The sequence below is a fragment of the Myxine glutinosa genome, chromosome 4 (genome assembly GCF_964187855.1).
Source record: "Myxine glutinosa chromosome 4, kmMyxGlut1.1, whole genome shotgun sequence".
NCBI classification, from domain to species: Eukaryota; Metazoa; Chordata; class Myxini; order Myxiniformes; family Myxinidae; genus Myxine; species Myxine glutinosa.
This window is the reverse complement of record NC_136264.1, coordinates 19,128,126-19,151,352: the sequence shown is the minus strand read 5'-3', so window position 1 is coordinate 19,151,352 and position 23,227 is coordinate 19,128,126. Positions and strand designations below refer to the sequence as shown.

Here is a 23,227-nt window from a genome sequence, read left to right as displayed (position 1 = left end):
CAGGCAAGAGAGATCCTGAGGAAAGGAGATCCCGAGGTGTGTCCACCCTCAGGAGAGCCAGGAAACAATATCTCACCGTTCTCAAGACCGAACTCTCTTATCTGTCTCCCTCTTCCAAATCCTGGTGGCGTCTGGTCAAATCTGTTTCTGGTGTTTGTTCCCCCTCCATCCCCTCCCTCACCTCAAATGGCTTAACGGCTGACTCCGCACGTGAAAAAGCTGAATGCCTCAACTCTGTGTTTGCCTCTAAATCTTGTGTCCCAAACCCATCCCTCTCTGTACCCACCGTACCCAGTCGTACCCAGCTGCTCCTGGACTCTGTGTCCTTTCCTCCTGACAAGGTGGAAAGTTTCTGTCAACCCTCGACTCTGATTCTGCAACTGGTCCTGACGGCATCAGCCCATGGGTCCTAAAATCATGTGCTTCCGCTCTTTCACTCCCTCTTTCTGTTCTCTTCACCCTCTCTTTTGCTCAAGGTCATCTGCCATCTGCTTGGAAATCAGCCAACATCACCGCCTTGCACAAAAAGGTGCAAAAACAGATCCCAGCAACTACAGACCAATCAGCCTTCTCCCAATTATCAGCAAAGTCATGGAATCCATCATTGCTTCAGATATGAAATCTTTCCTCTTCTCCAATGGCTTCATCTCTGATCATCAATTTGGTTTCAGACCTGGTCACTCTACTCTGGACATGCTGCTTCTGCTTTCTCAACAATGGATGGAGGTCCTCAATGCCAAACAGGAAATTAGAGCCGTCTCCCTTGACATTTCACGTGCCTTCGATACGGTCTGGCACACTGCTCTGCTCACCAAACTCTCCTCCTTTGGTATCCATGGAAATCTCCACGCATGGCTGGCGGACTTCCTCTCTGGTCGTAGTCAACGTGTGGCCCTGAATGGGTTTCTCTCATCTCCTCTTCCTGTTCAGGCTGGAGTTCCCCAAGGTAGTGTTCTGGGCCCTATGCTTTTTCTGGTCTTCATCAATGATCTCTCTGACTCTCTTGAAAATCCTCTCTATCTCTTTGCTGACGACTCTACTCTCTGTCGCTCCATTCCTCATCCCTCAGATCGGCAGTCTGCAGCCTCCTCACTCTCTGCAGAGCTGGACAAAATCACAGACTGGGCAAACAAATGGAACATGTCTTTCAATCCTGATAAATCTCACACTCTTACGATGTCTCTCCGAAAAGACCGACTGGAAAACCCTCCCATCCACTTTCTGAATAATCCTCTCCAAGAAGTTCTGTCACTCAAGCTTTTGGGTCTCACTATTTGCCATGATCTTTCCTGGGAAAACCACATTTCAAATCTGGCCTCCAAAGCCAGTCGCCGACTGGGCATCCTCCGTCGTGCAAAGTCCTTCCTTGGCACACCTGAGCTCCTCACCACATACAAGGCTTTCATCCGCAGCTCTATGGAATACTGCTCTCCCCTCTGGTCTGGTGCTCCTGCCTCACACCTAGCTCGTCTTCACGCTGTTGAAACCAAAGCATTCAGAATCATTGGAATCTCCCGCGATGAAGCTAACTCCAAGGGCCTTTCACTCACTCACCGCAGGCAGGTTGGTGGTCTTTCCGTCTTCTACCGACTCCTCTCTGGCCTTGCCCCCCCAGCCCTCTCTGGGCTCTGTCCCCCAAATATTCCTACAGGTCGCACAAGATCTGCCTGCAACCCTCTTATGGTTAAACTGCCAAAATCAAGACTTTCTGCTCACCTTCACTCCTTCATTCCTCTTTTCTCCCGCCTCTGGAACAAACTCCCTCACTCTCTTCAATCCCGCTCCACCCTCCAGGTCTTTAAAACAGCTGTTCACCACCATCTCTTATCCTACCCCATCCAAAACCTTGATCTTTTCTACCCCCGCTAATTTCGGTCCCCTTGTGTTTTATACTTCTCCCACCCCCCCCCCCCCCTTCCCACGCCTCCTGCCCCCAAGCCCTCTCCCTGCCACACTTCTCCCTGCTCTCAAATGTTGTGGTTGTGTGCTTCCCCTTCTCTCCCCATCTTGTCTTCCGCTCCCTCTTTTTGTATATTTTGTTTGTCTGGTTGATTTGTTTGTGAAATAAATGTTAGCTCTTTCACGAGCCTCGATTCAGTATACAAAAAAAAAAAAAAAAAAAAAAAAAGCCAAGAAGAATAGACTCTGGGTGAGGAGGTGGATCTCCAAGAGACAGGAGATGAGTGTCTATGACACCTTGATGAAGGAGCTAGAAGATGAGAGTGCCAAGGAGTTCCGGTCCTTTGCAAGGGTGTCACCTGACCTGTACCATGAGATAGTCAGAAGAGTTGGGCCAAGGATCCAGAAACAAGACACATTCTTCAGGAAAGCCCTGTCACCTGGTCTCAAGGTGGCCATCACCCTGAGGTTCCTTGGCACTGGTATATCCTACCACAGCCTGGCCCACGAGTTCAGATGTCCTCACAACACCATCAGCCTGATCGTCTATGAGACTTGTGAGGCCATCATTGCTGAGCACATGGAAGAGGTGATCAAATGTCCCAAGACACCAGAGGAGTGGAACGAAGTGGCACAAGGCTTTTCAGAGAGATGGAACTTCCACAACGTTTGTGGGGCACTAGATGGCAAGCATGTGGCAGTGAAGTGTCCACCAGGATCTGGCTCTGTCTAATTCAACTACAAGAAGTTATACTCTATAGTCCTGATGGCTCTTGTGGACTCTCAGTGCAGGTTCCTTTTCGTGGATGTGGGAGCACAAGGAAGCACTTCAGATGGAGAGTTTTCAGAGGCACAGAACTTTATGAAGCCCTAGAAGGTGGATATGCAGGACTGCCAGAACCAGAACCACTGCCAGGAGATGACAAGCCCATGCCCTTCAGCCTGATTGGAGACGATACCTTTGCCCTTCGGACCCGGATGCAGAAGCCCTACTCCTGGGCTGGGAGCCTGACTGGGACTGTATGGGAGCTGTCCCTCTCATTCTCTGTGCTCTCTTGCACATCACCATCACTGTCACTGTCACTACTGGACCCTTCATCCTCCTGCCTCTTGTCCTCATGCCTCACCTTCTTTGCTGGGTTTTCCTCCCTCTGCTCTGGTTCAGGTTGCAGGGTTGGGGGTGGCGTGGGGGAACGTGCCCTGGCTTCCTCTGTGTTCCCTCCTAGGGGTGGGGGTGGGGTAACACTCCTGCCTCTCTGAGATCCCCTGCCCCTCTGAGATCCCCTACCTTTGTTGTCACCTCCTCTGCTGCTGCTGCTTCCGCTAGAACCTCTCACCGTGATGACAATGTTGAGAAAGAGCTTCAAAAATTGTTGAGAATTGCTTCAAAAAGCTCCACAACTTGTGAACACAGTGAAAGTGTCGCGAAAACTGACCGCGCGGGATGAGACCCGTATTTATATGCAGCCAGTTCAAAACACGTGGCGCTACGGGGTTCTATGTGGCTCTACAGGGTGGTCAAGTGGCTATACGAGGCACTATGGGGCTCTAGGAGGCGACTTTGTGGCCAAGACGTGGTGAGCACGTGGCGATCACGTGGTTCTGTCACCGGATCGCTCCTTATATGGCAATCACGTGGCACTACGGGGTGCTACATGGCCAATACAGGGCCAATACGTGGCAATATGTGGCGATTACGTGGCTCTACGTGGCAATAGGGGGTCCCCCATAATTGCCACGTAGTGCCACGTATTACGTGGCCCTCACGGCGGTAGCCCCATGGCCGTTAAGTAGGTGCCACGGCAGTGGACAAGGCTGACTTTACATGGTAAAATTTTGAACCTTTTGAAATTCCCGCTCTACCTTGCAGTGGGCACCACATAGACCCCGTGACTGCCATGTGGATGCCGTAGCTGCCACCGGATAGCCACGTCCCACCCCGTATCAAAAAAATGGTCCTACGTGGCCCTTACAGCTAGGCTTTACGTGATAGCATGACCCCGGCATAACAGAGGTGTAGCCATGCTTATTTCATACTTAGCATTCCCCCTATCCCAAAACCCAGTTTTTCATGTGGGGTTGATGACCTCCCCTCCCCTCACTCTCCCCCCTCCTCCCAACTCTCTCCTCCCACCCTCCCTCCACAACTTTCTTCCCCACCCCAACTTCCTCCTCCTCCTCCCCAACCCCACCACTCACCACCCCCAGCCCCAGCAAATTACAAATGGCTTGTTAGCAGTTATGAGAATAGCACTTCCAAGTGAGTCATGAACGATACACTGCTTCAATCCAGTAACTTTGCAGTCACAACAAAGGGATTGCAGTGTTACGATTATATTTACTCTATTTATTATTATAACGAAAATAATACCACTGTTCTAATAAACCTAGGCTAATTTTTTCCAAAGCGGCCTGAAGGAAAGAAAGACATAGAGGGTAGAGCAAGGAGATTGTGATATATGACGGGATCGACTATATGCTCGGCCTCAACGGCATAGAAATCAAAATGGCGGTTTGTGGAGTCAACTGTCGTAGACCGTAATGACATCACAGACTTAATCACATAACATCACCCCATCATATGACCAGATACTCAGCTCTGATTGGTGTACGTTTGTGAGGACATACATACTGTCCTGTCCGCGGCTGGTTAGCACCAAGCCTTGGGCGGATGAGCCGAACCAGCTTTAATTCCCGAGGCGATCTTCAATTATGGCGGTTATTGACGTGCACAGGGGCTGAAGAACCACAAAGCGTTTATTCTCGCGAATACATGGGTTTATTCCGAAACCCACAAAGAACGATATAACAAAAATGTAGCAACAATTATTGTCCCCCGTCGCACCGCGGAGCGAAAGGGGGACGATGGTTTTCCTCTCCGTCCATGTGTCCGTCCGTCCGTGCGTGCGTGCGTGCGTGCGAGCGTGAGTGCGTGCGTGCGTAAGCGAAGGACCGCATTTAGGCTATGAGCCAAGGGGGTTGGTCGGTACCATACAGATGGAGTAAGGCTCATTGTGATTTTTAGCAAGATATATGTCCCTAATATGAAAAAAAAGTGATAGCAGTGTATAACTCTCGGCCATCTCTGTGTTATCACCCGAAATATTATTATACGCCTGCTTCGCTTCGCCAAAAAATGTGATATTTGCTAAAATTGGAATAAATATATGTTTTTAAGGACCACAGAGTGCCAATAATTTGCATACTGGATGCCAACTAATATAGTAATAGAAAATAGAACATTTGTGGGGGTTATTTATCAAAATATTGATCTAATGACAAAAAATATGTTAAATTTAGTGAAAAAGTGGTCGAAATCGCTTCGAGTTCAGAATTCACATTGTACATTTTTGTCAATATTTCAAAAATGAAAACTCCCAGAGTAACATTTGACCCCTCAAAATCTTCGCAAGGAACCACTGCATTGGAATATATCATTACTTTGTTATATGGTGGTTGTTTGGGGCACATATTTTGGCAAAGTTCAAAATATGTTCAACCATACCCCCTAATTTTGATATTTTGGAACGAAACATAGCTTTTGAACATTTTAGGTTTATTCGTCTACTACTTTTGGTATCTCAGTGTAATTTTTGGTATTAGCTAGTATCCTAAAGTAGGTTTGTAACATCAGCTACATTATATTTCACAATGCATGCAAACTTGCTCCACACTCTAGGTTTATCATGATCTCTCGAACAAATACGCCTTGTTATTATACAGTATTATTACCAATCAATTTTTAACACAATTGACACAAATTACAGGCATTTAAAACACATACTAAATAATGCTTATAAATTGAACCTATCCTTTTATGCATCGGGCTACTTTAACCATATTACAATGTGCCCCAAACAACCACCATATTACAAAGTAATGATATATTCCAATGCAGTAGTTCCTTGCGAAGATTTTGAGGGGTCAAATGTTACTCTGGGAGTTTTCATTTTTGAAATATTGACAAAAATGTACAATGTGAATTCTGAACTCGAAGCGATTTCGACCACTTTTTCACTAAATTTAACATATTTTTTGTCATTATATCAAAAATTTGATAAATAACCCCCACAAATGTTCTATATTTCTATTACTATATTAGTTGGCATCCAGTATGCAAATTATTGGCACTCTGTAGTCCTTAAAAACATATTTATTCCAATTTTAGCAAATATCACATTTTTTGGCGAAGCGAAGCGGGCGTATAATAATATTTCGGGTGATAACACAGAGATGGCCGAGAGTTATACACTGCTATCACTTTTTTTTCATATCTAGGGACATATATCTTGCTAAAAATCACAATGAGCCTTACTCCATCTGTATGGTACCGACCGGTCAATTTGGGGGGTCTGGCTCATAGCCTAATTCGAATTTGGTGTGTGGGTGCAACCCACGTCAAAATCCAAGATGGCCGCCGCCATGTATGTCTGATGCCATGTATGTCTGAAACCTGTGAGCTGAATATCTTGAAAAATAAGCGAAGTACCAACTTCTAATCTGGTGTGTGGGTGTATCGAGGCATAAGGAAGAAGGCTATTGAAAATTGGTCGCCACGTCAAAATCCAAGATGGCCGCCGCCATTTAGGTCTGAACCTTGTGAGATGAATATCTTGAAAAATAAGCGAAGTACCAACTTCTAATTTGGTGTGTGGGTGTATCCCGGCATGAGGAAGAACGCTATTGTAAATTGGGTCGCCACGTAAAAATCCAAGATGGCCGCCGCCATGTATGTCTGAACCTTGTGAGATGAATATCTTGAAAAATAAGCGAAATACCAACTTCTAATTTGGTTTGTGGGTGTATCTAGGCATAAGGAAGAACCCTATTGAAAATTGGGTCGCCACGTCAAAATCCAAGATGGCCGCCGCCATGTATGTCTGAACCTTGTGAGTGGAATATCTTGAAAAATAAGCGAAGTACCAACTTCTAATCGGTGTGTGGGTGTATCTACGCATAAGGGAGAACGCTTTTGAAAATTGGGTCACCACGTCAAAATCCAAGATGGCCGCCTTGCGTCTTCCACTTTGGCAACTCGCATCACTTCACCGACGGGGGACCTAGGCATAATGCTTGTTTACAATAATTAAGGCTTGGAATGAGAATAAAGAAAATAAATACTGAGGTAAAAATGCTAAGGTTAAGATCCTCCAAACAGACACAAACACGCATGCAGGGTGAGGTAAGAAAATCACCGCTCCGGCACTTAGCTGGCCCAAACTGGGTCCTTTGGAAGGGTCGGCGGTGGCCGAAGCCCGAAGCCACACAGGCAGGGAAACCCGGAAAATGGCGCCGCGGGCACCCGGGAGTGAGGCGAGCAGGGAGCATGGCTCTCGTTGCCTTCTCCTCCATCCACCACTTCACACTCCTTCGGTGCGAGAAATAAACGTCCTCCTTTTTGGGAAAGGACAGCATGGCCTTCAGCACCCCCAGAGAGCCCAGCAACCAAATCCTCCTCACCGTCACCACAGAACAGCAACGCTCTCCTCAGTAAAAAAAAGAAAGCCCTTCTTCCTCGTGCTTACATGATGCCCGGGGGCGGAGGTAGGGGGGGAGGGGTCGGGAGGTGTGGGCTGCCGGCCCTGTCCCCTGCCCATCGAACCACTGCAGCTCCGCCTCTCTGAGGCGGGCCTTTGCATTATGTGTCCATTGGAGTCTGAATAGCTTGGCCGGCTGATGTTATAAATGTTACAGATGGCCACAGAGGGTATTATGAATAGGGGTAATTATCTTTAATCCTTACTACTAATTAGCACAGCATCTTCCCTCGTATGCACATTTAAACACAGCCTTAAGCTACATTTTCCCAACTTATTGCATCGGAATGCTCCTTCACGTCACACGGTCCATACTACTTCTATTCAATCCCACCTTTCCTACGGTATTCTCTTACCTACCCCCATAAACGTAACAATACATACATACAGATCGACAAATTCCGTTCTGGACACCTTTGCCCTAAGGGCTACACTGTAAAAGTTCTTTAAAAGAAATGCCACTTTGACATTATGGGATATTATGTGAAGATCAGTGACAAAAAATATCTCAATTTAATTCATTTTAAATTCAAGCTGCAACATAACAAAATGTGAAAAAGTCAAGGGGTGTGAATACCTTCTGAAGACACTGCATACGGATCAAAATTGCTTGTTGTAGAATATTTGCAAGGTGTATAGAAGGAGAAGTTAGCTGAGGTGGTAATGGTTATTTTCTACAAAATCTTCTTGCACTTTTGAGAGTTATGTCGATATATGAGCAGTGCATTAACCTTTAAGTCAATGTATAGGTTGTGTTTGTACTCTTCTCGGTTTTGAATTATTATCGATTCACTCATTTGAGAGGTCATGTGACTCCTTCGCCGATCTTACTTAAATCGTTGTAACATCTGAATTAAGTTATTTTTCTCCTTCGCCGATCTTACTAATCGTTGTAACATCTGAATTAAGTTATTTTTCACTTATATTATTATATTTGACAACCGGAGCTCGCCATCTCACCAATTATATAGGACAGGTCGAGATCTGAAAAAAAAATTGGCTTTTATAAAGCATTATTGATATGGCTCTACCCTCGGAGATGGTGACAGGTGGTCGCTCATGCGTTCATAGTTATGAATTGTGAGAAAATGACTGTTTAAAGCCCATAGTAAAGGTGCATTGTGGTTAAAAAACAACAACAAAGTGATCATATCCAGTTTTGTCACGAGTAACCTTGGAAGCTCAGAGAAGTAGGGAAAATCACATCATAAAAATCATAAAATTGCTCGAAACTCCTAATTTGAAAACTTTAATATACAGGAAAACAAACACGGCATCATGAAAATAACACAGTGGTGACTGAGTTAACCAATAAGCGTTCAGAACACAAAATGACGTCATGACTGAAGAACCAATCGGTGTTGTGGTCACTTAGACATGCTTATAAATGCACTAGTTCTCAACTCTTCTGGTATCTTTGCTGTGAATCGCCTTGAAGAGTACAGCACGAAAAGCTTCGGTGTTATTTTCACTATGTCGTGTTTGTTTTCCTGTATATTAAAGTTCTGTAGTAGAAAACATCTGTTTGAAAACTATAGCACCAACAACTATCAGGGACATCTCTTCATGGTAGTTGTACCTCCAAATGCAAGTCGGGGGCAAAATCTTCCCCATTCTTCCCTGCTGCCCGGATTTGTTAGGGCAACTAGTGGTCATGGTCAGAGTGCCGATCACTCCCCATGGACTGGGTCTTTCCGTCTCTCTCTCGCTCTCGCTCCCTCTCACAAACACCAAGACGATAACGTTAATCTGGTGATTTATAGTGTAGCACAGCTCTGCCTGGAGTGGTCTTTTGGCCTTGTGAAGGATGAGCTCCATTTAAAAAGAGTATTTGAGTTCACAAATGCATGTATATCAAAGTTTCGGTGGGGGTAGTTATTGGTGGGACGTTCAATGACAAATGAAGGATATCGACGTGGATTGAACGACGAGAAATGTCCAAAACCCCAGATCAAGATGGTCTTCAGATGAAAATGGGATGGACCAATATCCAAAAGTTGATTGATAATATCAAAATTTGTATAGTTTCATGTTGGCACAAAAGTTTGACGTCAATGTTTTTGTTTCGTCCTGAAGTAATGTGTGCATTGTCTAATAATAATAAAAACACTTCAATGTTTTGTTAAATTGAAAAAAATCATCATTGCCCTCAATCCTTCTTCTACATTCACAGACAGATGTATACCTGCTCAGCTAAAGGTGGTCTCATATAACATAACATCAGTGACCCTCAGCTGGATTGTACCAAATGATATCAACAACACACACCGCAGCTTTGTGTCTTTGTTCTCTTCTGGAAAAGAAATTCAAAACCACACAACGAAGTACAAGGAAATAACAATCACAGGACTTTTACCATTCGCAGAATACAATGTGTCCATCTCTTCCCTGTGTAACGGCACAGAAAGCATTCCTGCCACGATTGATGTGCATACAGGTATGTACACAGAACATGTACACACATTGATGTTGATGTTTAGTTTGCGATAAAATGTGCATAAACAGTAAACCAAGCCAAAGAATCCGCTTCGATAAAACCGATAAATGTATAGATTATCGAGCACTAGCAGAAGTACCCGGCATTGCCGGGCGGGGGAGGGGAGGGGAACGGGGGGGGGGGGAGGGGAGAAGAGGGGGGGAGGGGAGGGGAGGGGAGGGGGAGGGGGAGAGGTGGAGAAGAGGGGGGGGAGGGGGAGAGGGGAAAAGAGGGGGGAGGGTGAGGGATGGGAGGGGAGGGGTGGGAGGGGGAGGGGGGAGGGGGAGGGGGGAGGGGAGGGGAGAAGAGGGGGAGGGGGAGGGGGAGAGGTGGATAAGAGGGGGAGGAGAGGGGGAGAGGTGGAGAAGAGGGGGAGGGGAGGGGGAGAGGGGAAAAGAGGGGGGAGGGGGAGGGGAGGGATGGGAGGGGGGAGGGGGTGGGAGTGATGGGAGGGGGGAGGGGAGTGGGGCAGGGGGGAGTGGGGAGGGTGAGGGGGAGGGGGACGGTGGGGGAGGGGGAGGGGGAGGGGGACGGCGAGGGATGGGAGGGTGAGGGGTGGGGGGTGGGAGGGGAAGGGGAAGGGGGAGGGCGAGGGGGAAGGGGGAGGGAGAGGGGAAGGGGAGGGGGGAGGGAGAGGGGAAGGGGAGGGGGGAGGGAGAGGGGGGAGGGGCGGAGGAGGAAGTGGAGGGCGGAGGGGGAAGGGGAGGACGGAGGGGGAGGGGAGGACGGAGGGGGCGAAAGGGAGGGGGAGGGGAGGGGGTAGGTGGAGGGGGGAGGAGGGAGCGGTAAGGGGGAAGGGGGAGGGGAGGGCGGAGGGGGAAGGGAAGGACGGAGGGGGAGGGGAGGACGGAAGGGGAGGGAAGGGTGGAGATGGAAGGGGAAGGGTGGAGAGGGAAGGGGTAGGGGGGAGAGGGAAGGGGAAGGGGGGAGAGGGAAGAGGAGGGCCAGTCAACAATGACATTGCAGTTCTCATGGGAGGAGAGCAGCACAACAATCGCGACATCGTCCTGCATCTTCGCACCAACAGCACAAAGCGGATTTTGGCGACTCACCGATCCTGTGACGCCCTCCAGTACCGGCGTTGCCGGGCGGGGGAAGGGAGACCCGTACATTCCCAACCCGTACATTCGCCCTCTCGACTCAAGCTCGTATTCGATTCGTATTCGAATTCGAAAGGGGAAATCCTTCGTATTCGAATTCGTAAACACGAAATATGAATTAAAATTTAATTCATATCGCACAAAATCGACACAAAACACGATCGCATAAAGGTGAAAAAACGCAATGGCTTTTCGCCCTGAATTACGTGCAAACGTGTGATGGAACATCACGTGATCGCTCTGATCGAATCAGCGAGCTGCTCGCACTGGCTGAGATTAGCGGGTACCTCGCTGAAATGCGCTGAGGTAAATATGAATAAAAAATATGGATCTCGTCAAATATTGTCTCGGCCATGTTCGTCCCAGGCTCAATGGCCATGTCTATGCCAAATATCAAGCACGTGAGCCTCTCCGTTTCGGAGTCTATCGGTAACATTACACACACACACACACACACACACACACACACACACACACACACACACACACACACACAAACTGTGTTTTATATATTTGCAAGCTTTGATCTCATGTGCTCGAATCTTTTGTTGTGTATTGAACATTTGTGACGTAATTAGGTTACCTGTGAAAGAGCATACAGGTGGCTTGTTTTCATCATATTTCCGGTCGGACTTTCATGAATCATAAAATATGGAATGACTGTGCAAGTCAAGATGGTTTTGTGAACACGATGTCGCTCCCTTTTGCAGGTCCTTCACCTCCAATGAATCTCACGGTGGTTGAACAAGGTGTTGGTTTTGCATTTGTGAGATGGACAGCACCACACGATCCCAACAAAGACAGCTACAGATATCTTGTGAAATGGTATCAAAATGTAAACTCAATGGCGAGTTCCGAAACTGCGCAGAACATTACAGGAAAGAACATTACAAGACTTACACCTGCAAGGAACTACACAGTGTCTGTAACTTCCTCATATAACAGCAAATCCAGCCTTCCTGCAACAATTACTTTCACAACAGGTATTGATCAATCTCACTGATGACACAAAATATTTGTGAGATTCCAGCTTTTTTTTGATACACGAAACATTCTTAGTGTTTGGATGAAACAAATTAACATTATTTTAAATTACATATTATGTCCTTAGAATGTCATTTTGTGGAATTGAATTTGATGCCGAGACAATTTCCTGACTATGATCCTTGTTTCAATTACTAACTTTAGAAAAGCTGAGATGTTCATGATGGAAAAATATTTGATAATATCCCGCTCAATTATCTCATGATTGAAGTTGAACATAACGAGTTGTCCAAAAAAAGTCTCTTTTAATTTCCCACAGTTCCCTGTGCTGGAAAAGTGCGAGCAGCAGGCTGGCTCTCATCCCCTGGATATCCTCAAAACATGTATTTGAACACGGACTGTGTTTGGGACATCGAAGCTCCTCTTGGACACGTTGTGGTACTCACCGTGGTGGATCTGAATTATTATTATTATTATTCATCATCCCAGTGTTACCCGAACTGGCTTGCTGTCGGATACAATCAGACATCAGACAGAGACGTCACAATGTGCCGTTATTCAGACGTTGGACGAAGAATTATATCGACAAGCAACACGCTGCGGCTATTCTATCATGCACTACTATTCAACGTCACTTTATCTTCCCAAGGTAACCTTTTTACTTGTTGTCCAGTCATTGATATCAAGTTCATCTTTTACTCCCCAGATTACGCCTCCAAATCCCCTCTGCTTTGATCTTTATCACAATTATTACCCCAAAATCTCCTCTGCTTTGATCTTTATCACAATTATTACCCCAAAATCTCCTCTGCTTTGATCTTTATCACAATTATTACCATAAACTCCCCTCTGCTTTGATCTTTATCACAATTATTACCTTCAAATCCCCTCTGCTTTGATCTTTATCACAATTATTACCCCAAAATCTCCTCTGCTTTGATCTTTATCACAATAATTACCCCAAAATCTCCTCTGCTTTGATCTTTATCACAATTATTACCCCAAAATCTCCTCTGCTTTGATCTTTATCACAATTATTACCCCAAAATCTCCTCTGCTTTGATCTTTATCACAATTATTACCATAAACTCCCCTCTGCTTTGATCTTTATCACAATTATTACCTTCAAATCCCCTCTGCTTTGATCTTTATCACAATTATTACCCCAAAATCTCCTCTGCTTTGATCTTTATCACAATTATTACCATAAACTCCCCTCTGCTTTGATCTTTATCACAATTATTACCTTCAAATCCCCTCTGCTTTGATCTTTATCACAATTATTACCCCAAAATCTCCTCTGCTTTGATCTTTATCACAATTATTACCCCAAAATCTCCTCTGCTTTGATCTTTATCACAATTATTACCATAAACTCCCCTCTGCTTTGATCTTTATCACAATTATTACCCCAAAATCTCCTCTGCTTTGATCTTTATCACAATTATTACCATAAACTCCCCTCTGCTTTGATCTTTATCACAATTATTACCCCAAAATCTCCTCTGCTTTGATCTTTATCACAATTATTACCCCAAAATCTCCTCTGCTTTGATCTTTATCACAATTATTACACCCAAATCCCCTCTGCTTTGATCTTCATCACAATTATTACCTTCAAATCCCCCCTGCTTTGATCTTTATCACAATTATTACCCCCAAATCCCCTCTGCTTTGATCTTCATCACAATTATTACCTTCAAATCCCCTCTGCTTTGATCTTTATCACAATTATTACCTTCAAATCCCCTCTGCTTTGATCTTTATCACAATTATTACCCCCAAATCCCCTCTGCTTTGATCTTTATCACAATTATTACCCCGAAATCCCCTCTGCTTTGATCTTTATCACAATTATTACCCCCAAATCCCCTCTGCTTTGATCTTTATCACAATTATTACCCCCAAATCCCCTCTGCTTTGATCTTTATCACAATTATTACCCCCAAATCCCCTCTGCTTTGATCTTCATCACAATTATTACCTTCAAATCCCCTCTGCTTTGATCTTCATCACAATTATTACCCCAAAATCTCCTCTGCTTTGATCTTTATCACAATTATTACCTTCAAATCCCCACTGCTTTGATCTTTATCACAATTATTACCCCCAAATCCCCTCTGCTTTGATCTTCATCACAATTATTACCTTCAAATCCCCTCTGCTTTGATCTTTATCACAATTATTACCCCCAAATCCCCTCTGCTTTGATCTTTATCACAATTATTACCCCCAAATCCCCTCTGCTTTGATCTTTATCACAATTATTACCCCCAAATCCCCTCTGCTTTGATCTTTATCACAATTATTACCCCCAAATCCCCTCTGCTTTGATCTTTATCACAATTATTACCCCCAAATCCCCTCTGCTTTGATCTTTATCACAATTATTACCCCCAAATCCCCTCTGCTTTGATCTTTATCACAATTATTACCCCCAAATCCCCTCTGCTTTGATCTTCATCACAATTATTACCTTCAAATCCCCTCTGCTTTGATCTTCATCACAATTATTACCCCAAAATCTCCTCTGCTTTGATCTTTATCACAATTATTACCTTCAAATCCCCTCTGCTTTGATCTTTATCACAATTATTACCCCCAAATCCCCTCTGCTTTGATCTTTATCACAATTATTACCCCCAAATCCCCTCTGCTTTGATCTTTATCACAATTATTACCCCCAAATCCCCTCTGCTTTGATCTTTATCACAATTATTACCCCCAAATCCCCTCTGCTTTGATCTTTATCACAATTATTACCCCCAAATCCCCTCTGCTTTGATCTTTATCACAATTATTACCCCCAAATCCCCTCTGCTTTGATCTTTATCACAATTATTACCTTCAAATCCCCTCTGCTTTGATCTTTATCACAATTATTACCCCAAAATCTCCTCTGCTTTGATCTTTATCACAATTATTACCATAAACTCCCCTCTGCTTTGATCTTTATCACAATTATTACCTTCAAATCCCCTCTGCTTTGATCTTTATCACAATTATTACCCCAAAATCTCCTCTGCTTTGATCATTATCACAATTATTACCATAAACTCCCCTCTGCTTTGATCTTTATCACAATTATTACCCCCAAATCCCCTCTGCTTTGATCTTTATCACAATTATTACCCCAAAATCTCCTCTGCTTTGATCTTTATCACAATTATTACCCCAAAATCTCCTCTGCTTTGATCTTTATCACAATTATTACCATAAACTCCCCTCTGCTTTGATCTTTATCACAATTATTACCCCCAAATCCCCTGTGCTTTGATCTTTATCACAATTATTACCTTCAAATCCCCTCTGCTTTGATCTTTATCACAATTATTACCCCCAAATCCCCTCTGCTTTGATCTTTATCACAATTATTACCTTCAAATCCCCTCTGCTTTGATCTTTATCACAATTATTACCTTCAAATCCCCTCTGCTTTGATCTTTATCACAATTATTACCCCCAAATCCCCTCTGCTTTGATCTTTATCACAATTATTACCTTCAAATCCCCACTGCTTTGATCTTTATCACAATTATTACCTTCAAATCCCCTCTGCTTTGATCTTTATCACAATTATTACCTTCAAATCCCCTCTGCTTTGATCTTTATCACAATTATTACCTTCAAATCCCCTCTGCTTTGATCTTTATCACAATTATTACCCCCAAATCCCCTCTGCTTTGATCTTTATCACAATTATTACCCCCAAATCCCCTCTGCTTTGATCTTTATCACAATTATTACCCCCAAATCCCCTCTGCTTTGATCTTTATCACAATTATTACCCCCAAATCCCCTCTGCTTTGATCTTTATCACAATTATTACCCCCAAATCCCCTCTGCTTTGATCTTTATCACAATTATTACCTTCAAATCCCCTCTGCTTTGATCTTTATCACAATTATTACCTTCAAATCCCCTCTGCTTTGATCTTTATCACAATTATTACCATAAACTCCCCTCTGCTTTGATCTTTATCACAATTATTACCCCAAAATCTCCTCTGCTTTGATCTTTATCACAATTATTACCCCAAAATCTCCTCTGCTTTGATCTTTATCACAATTATTACCCCAAAATCTCCTCTGCTTTGATCTTTATCACAATTATTACCCCAAAATCTCCTCTGCTTTGATCTTTATCACAATTATTACCCCCAAATCCCCTCTGCTTTGATCTTCATCACAATTATTACCTTCAAATCCCCTCTGCTTTGATCTTTATCACAATTATTACCCCCAAATCCCCTCTGCTTTGATCTTTATCACAATTATTACCCCCAAATCCCCTCTGCTTTGATCTTTATCACAATTATTACCCCCAAATCCCCTCTGCTTTGATCTTTATCACAATTATTACCCCCAAATCCCCTCTGCTTTGATCTTTATCACAATTATTACCCCCAAATCCCCTCTGCTTTGATCTTTATCACAATTATTACCCCCAAATCCCCTCTGCTTTGATCTTTATCACAATTATTACCTTCAAATCCCCTCTGCTTTGATCTTTATCACAATTATTACCTTCAAATCCCCTCTGCTTTGATCTTTATCACAATTATTACCCCCAAATCCCCTCTGCTTTGATCTTTATCACAATTATTACCCCAAAATCTCCTCTGCTTTGATCTTTATCACAATTATTACCATAAACTCCCCTCTGCTTTGATCTTTATCACAATTATTACCTTCAAATCCCCTCTGCTTTGATCTTTATCACAATTATTACCCCAAAATCTCCTCTGCTTTGATCTTTATCACAATTATTACCCCAAAATCTCCTCTGCTTTGATCTTTATCACAATTATTACCCCCAAATCCCCTCTGCTTTGATCTTTATCACAATTATTACCCCAAAATCTCCTCTGCTTTGATCTTTATCACAATTATTACCCCCAAATCCCCTCTGCTTTGATCTTTATCACAATTATTACCCCAAAATCTCCTCTGCTTTGATCTTTATCACAATTATTACCCCAAAATCTCCTCTGCTTTGATCTTTATCACAATTATTACCATAAACTCCCCTCTGCTTTGATCTTTATCACAATTATTACCCCCAAATCCCCTGTGCTTTGATCTTTATCACAATTATTACCTTCAAATCCCCTCTGCTTTGATCTTTATCACAATTATTACCCCCAAATCCCCTCTGCTTTGATCTTTATCACAATTATTACCTTCAAATCCCCTCTGCTTTGATCTTTATCACAATTATTACCTTCAAATCCCCTCTGCTTTGATCTTTATCACAATTATTACCCCCAAATCCCCTCTGCTTTGATCTTTATCACAATTATTACCCCAAATCCCCTCTGCTTTGATCTTTATCACAATTATTACCCCAAATCTCCTCTGCTTTGATCTTTATCACAATTATTACCTTCAAATCCCCTCTGCTTTGATGTTTATCACAATTATTACCCCCAAATCCCCTCTGCTTTGATCTTTATCACAATTATTACCTTCAAATCCACTCTGCTTTGATCTTTATCACAATTATTACCTTCAAATCCCCTCTGCTTTGATCTTTATCACAATTATTACCTTCAAATCCCCTCTGCTTTGATCTTTATCACAATTATTACCTTCAAATCCCCTCTGCTTTGATCTTTATCACAATTATTACCCCCAAATCCCCTCTGCTTTGATCTTTATCACAATTATTACCCCCAAATCCCCTCTGCTTTGATCTTTATCACAATTATTACCTTCAAATCCCCTCTGCTTTGATCTTTATCACAATTATTACCTTCAAATCCCCTCTGCTTTGATCTTTATCACAATTATTACCTCAAAATCCCCTCTGCTTTGATCTTTATCACAATTATTACCTTCAAATCCCCTCTGCTTTGATCTTTATCACAATTATTACCTCAAAATCCCCTCTGCTTTGATCTTTATCACAATTATTACCCCCAAATCCCCTCTGCTTTGATCTCTATCACAATTATTACCTTCAAATCCCCTCTGCTTTGATCTTTATCACAATTATTACCTCAAAATCCCCTCTGCTTTGATCTTTATCACAATTATTACCCCCAAATCCCCTCTGCTTTGATCTTTATCACAATTATTACCCCCAAATCCCCTCTGCTTTGATCTTTATCACAATTATTACCTCAAAATCCCCTCTGCTTTGATCTTTATCACAATTATTACCCCCAAATCCCCTCTGCTTTGATCTTTATCACAATTATTACCCCCAAATCCCCTCTGCTTTGATCTTTATCACAATTATTACCTCAAAATCCCCTCTGCTTTGATCTTTATCACAATTATTACCTTCAAATCCCCTCTGCTTTGATCTTTATCACAATTATTACCCCCAAATCCCCTCTGCTTTGATCTTTATCACAATTATTACCCCCAAATCCCCTCTGCTTTGATCTTTATCACAATTATTACCCCCAAATCCCCTCTGCTTTGATCTTTATCACAATTATTACCTCAAAATCCCCTCTGCTTTGATCTTTATCACAATTATTACCCCCAAATCCCCTCTGCTTTGATCTTTATCACAATTATTACCCCCAAATCCCCTCTGCTTTGATATTTATCACAATTATTACCCCCAAATCCCCTCTGCTTTGATCTTTATCACAATTATTACCCCCAAATCCCCTCTGCTTTGATCTTTATCACAATTATTACCCCCAAATCCCCTCTGCTTTGATCTTTATCACAATTATTACCCCCAAATCCCCTCTGCTTTGATATTTATCACAATTATTACCCCCAAATCCCCTCTGCTTTGATCTTTATCACAATTATTACCCCCAAATCCCCTCTGCTTTGATCTTTATCACAATTATTACCTCAAAATCCCCTCTGCTTTGATCTTTATCACAATTATTACCCCCAAATCCCCTCTGCTTTGATCTTTATCACAATTATTACCCCCAAATCCCATCTGCTTTGATATTTATCACAATTATTACCCCCAAATCCCCTCTGCTTTGATCTTTATCACAATTATTACCCCCAAATCCCCTCTGCTTTGATCTTTATCACAATTATTACCCCCAAATCCCCTCTGCTTTGATCTTTATCACAATTATTACCCCCAAATCCCCTCTGCTTTGATCTTTATCACAATTATTACCCCCAAATCCCCTCTGCTTTGATCTTTATCACAATTATTACCCCCAAATCCCCTCTGCTTTGATCTTTATCACAATTATTACCCCCAAATCCCCTCTGCTTTGATCTTTATCACAATTATTACCCCCAAATCCCCTCTGCTTTGATCTTTATCACAATTATTACCCCCAAATCCCCTCTGCTTTGATCTTTATCACAATTATTACCCCCAAATCCCCTCTGCTTTGATCTTTATCACAATTATTACCCCCAAATCCCCTCTGCTTTGATCTTTATCACAATTATTACCCCCAAATCCCCTCTGCTTTGATCTTTATCACAATTATTACCTCAAAATCCCCTCTGCTTTGATCTTTATCACAATTATTACCTTCAAATCCCCTCTGCTTTGATCTTTATCACAATTATTACCCCCAAATCCCCTCTGCTTTGATCTTTATCACAATTATTACCCCAAAATCTCCTCTGCTTTAATCTTTATCACAATTATTACCCCCAAATCCCCTCTGCTTTAATCTTTATCACAATTATTACCCCCAAATCCCCTCTGCTTTGATCTTTATCACAATTATTACCTTCAAATCCCCTCTGCTTTGATCTTTATCACAATTATTACCTCAAAATCCCCTCTGCTTTGATCTTTATCACAATTATTACCCCCAAATCCCCTCTGCTTTGATCTTTATCACAATTATTACCCCCCAAATCCCCTCTGCTTTGATCTTTATCACAATTATTACCATAAACTCCCCTCTGCTTTGATCTTTATCACAATTATTACCTTCAAATCCCCTCTGCTTTGATCTTTATCACAATTATTACCCCAAAATCTCCTCTGCTTTGATCTTTATCACAATTATTACCCCAAAATCTCCTCTGCTTTGATCTTTATCACAATTATTACCCCCAAATCCCCTCTGCTTTGATCTTTATCACAATTATTACCCCAAAATCTCCTCTGCTTTGATCTTTATCACAATTATTACCCCCAAATCCCCTCTGCTTTGATCTTTATCACAATTATTACCCCAAAATCTCCTCTGCTTTGATCTTTATCACAATTATTACCCCAAAATCTCCTCTGCTTTGATCTTTATCACAATTATTACCATAAACTCCCCTCTGCTTTGAGCTTTATCACAATTATTACCCCCAAATCCCCTGTGCTTTGATCTTTATCACAATTATTACCTTCAAATCCCCTCTGCCTTGATCTTTATCACAATTATTACCCCCAAATCCCCTCTGCTTTGATCTTTATCACAATTATTACCTTCAAATCCCCTCTGCTTTGATCTTTATCACAATTATTACCTTCAAATCCCCTCTGCTTTGATCTTTATCACAATTATTACCCCAAATCCCCTCTGCTTTGATCTTTATCACAATTATTACCCCAAATCCCCTCTGCTTTGATCTTTATCACAATTATTACCCCAAATCTCCTCTGCTTTGATCTTTATCACAATTATTACCTTCAAATCCCCTCTGCTTTGATCTTTATCACAATTATTACCCCCAAATCCCCTCTGCTTTGATCTTTATCACAATTATTACCTTCAAATCCCCTCTGCTTTGATCTTTATCACAATTATTACCTTCAAATCCCCTCTGCTTTGATCTTTATCACAATTATTACCCCCAAATCCCCTCTGCTTTGATCTTTATCACAATTATTACCTTCAAATCCCCTCTGCTTTGATCTTTATCACAATTATTACCTTCAAATCCCCTCTGCTTTGATCTTTATCACAATTATTACCTTCAAATCCCCTCTGCTTTGATCTTTATCACAATTATTACCTTCAAATCCCCTCTGCTTTGATCTTTATCACAATTATTACCTTCAAATCCCCTCTGCTTTGATCTTTATCACAATTATTACCCCCAAATCCCCTCTGCTTTGATCTTTATCACAATTATTACCCCCAAATCCCCTCTGCTTTGATCTTTATCACAATTATTACCTTCAAATCCCCTCTGCTTTGATCTTTATCACAATTATTACCTTCAAATCCCCTCTGCTTTGATCTTTATCACAATTATTACCTCAAAATCCCCTCTGCTTTGATCTTTATCACAATTATTACCTTCAAATCCCCTCTGCTTTGATCTTTATCACAATTATTACCTCAAAATCCCCTCTGCTTTGATCTTTATCACAATTATTACCCCCAAATCCCCTCTGCTTTGATCTCTATCACAATTATTACCTTCAAATCCCCTCTGCTTTGATCTTTATCACAATTATTACCTCAAAATCCCCTCTGCTTTGATCTTTATCACAATTATTACCCCCAAATCCCCTCTGCTTTGATCTTTATCACAATTATTACCCCCAAATCCCCTCTGCTTTGATCTTTATCACAATTATTACCTCAAAATCCCCTCTGCTTTGATCTTTATCACAATTATTACCCCCAAATCCCCTCTGCTTTGATCTTTATCACAATTATTACCCCCAAATCCCCTCTGCTTTGATCTTTATCACAATTATTACCTCAAAATCCCCTCTGCTTTGATCTTTATCACAATTATTACCTTCAAATCCCCTCTGCTTTGATCTTTATCACAATTATTACCCCCAAATCCCCTCTGCTTTGATCTTTATCACAATTATTACCCCCAAATCCCCTCTGCTTTGATCTTTATCACAATTATTACCCCCAAATCCCCTCTGCTTTGATCTTTATCACAATTATTACCTCAAAATCCCCTCTGCTTTGATCTTTATCACAATTATTACCCCCAAATCCCCTCTGCTTTGATCTTTATCACAATTATTACCCCCAAATCCCCTCTGCTTTGATATTTATCACAATTATTACCCCCAAATCCCCTCTGCTTTGATCTTTATCACAATTATTACCCCCAAATCCCCTCTGCTTTGATCTTTATCACAATTATTACCCCCAAATCCCCTCTGCTTTGATCTTTATCACAATTATTACCCCCAAATCCCCTCTGCTTTGATATTTATCACAATTATTACCCCCAAATCCCCTCTGCTTTGATCTTTATCACAATTATTACCCCCAAATCCCCTCTGCTTTGATCTTTATCACAATTATTACCTCAAAATCCCCTCTGCTTTGATCTTTTTCACAATTATTACCCCCAAATCCCCTCTGCTTTGATCTTTATCACAATTATTACCCCCAAATCCCCTCTGCTTTGATATTTATCACAATTATTACCCCCAAATCCCCTCTGCTTTGATCTTTATCACAATTATTACCCCCAAATCCCCTCTGCTTTGATCTTTATCACAATTATTACCCCCAAATCCCCTCTGCTTTGATCTTTATCACAATTATTACCCCCAAATCCCCTCTGCTTTGATCTTTATCACAATTATTACCCCCAAATCCCCTCTGCTTTGATCTTTATCACAATTATTACCCCCAAATCCCCTCTGCTTTGATCTTTATCACAATTATTACCCCCAAATCCCCTCTGCTTTGATCTTTATCACAATTATTACCCCCAAATCCCCTCTGCTTTGATCTTTATCACAATTATTACCCCCAAATCCCCTCTGCTTTGATCTTTATCACAATTATTACCCCCAAATCCCCTCTGCTTTGATCTTTATCACAATTATTACCCCCAAATCCCCTCTGCTTTGATCTTTATCACAGTTATTACCCCCAAATCCCCTCTGCTTTGATCTTTATCACAATTATTACCTCAAAATCCCCTCTGCTTTGATCTTTATCACAATTATTACCTTCAAATCCCCTCTGCTTTGATCTTTATCACAATTATTACCCCCAAATCCCCTCTGCTTTGATCTTTATCACAATTATTACCCCAAAATCTCCTCTGCTTTAATCTTTATCACAATTATTACCCCCAAATCCCCTCTGCTTTAATCTTTATCACAATTATTACCCCCAAATCCCCTCTGCTTTGATCTTTATCACAATTATTACCTTCAAATCCCCTCTGCTTTGATCTTTATCACAATTATTACCTCAAAATCCCCTCTGCTTTGATCTTTATCACAATTATTACCCCCAAATCCCCTCTGCTTTGATCTTTATCACAATTATTACCCCCAAATCCCCTCTGCTTTGATCTTTATCACAATTATTACCTTCAAATCCCCTCTGCTTTGATCTT

The 23,227-nt window shown here is 42.1% G+C and overlaps 1 protein-coding gene across 1 annotated transcript in view; it reads left to right on the top strand.

The window, feature by feature from the left end:
* LOC137425804 (fibronectin-like) overlaps positions 1-23,227 on the top strand; it is a 1,588,206-nt gene that overhangs the window by 989,906 nt on the left and 575,073 nt on the right. Inside the window, exons 19-21 of the mRNA XM_078775189.1 lie at positions 9,610-9,873; positions 11,723-11,995; positions 12,316-12,645. Of these exons, the coding sequence (XP_078631315.1) occupies positions 9,610-9,873; positions 11,723-11,995; positions 12,316-12,645 (867 nt within the window). The remainder of the gene's footprint in view (positions 1-9,609; positions 9,874-11,722; positions 11,996-12,315; positions 12,646-23,227) is intronic.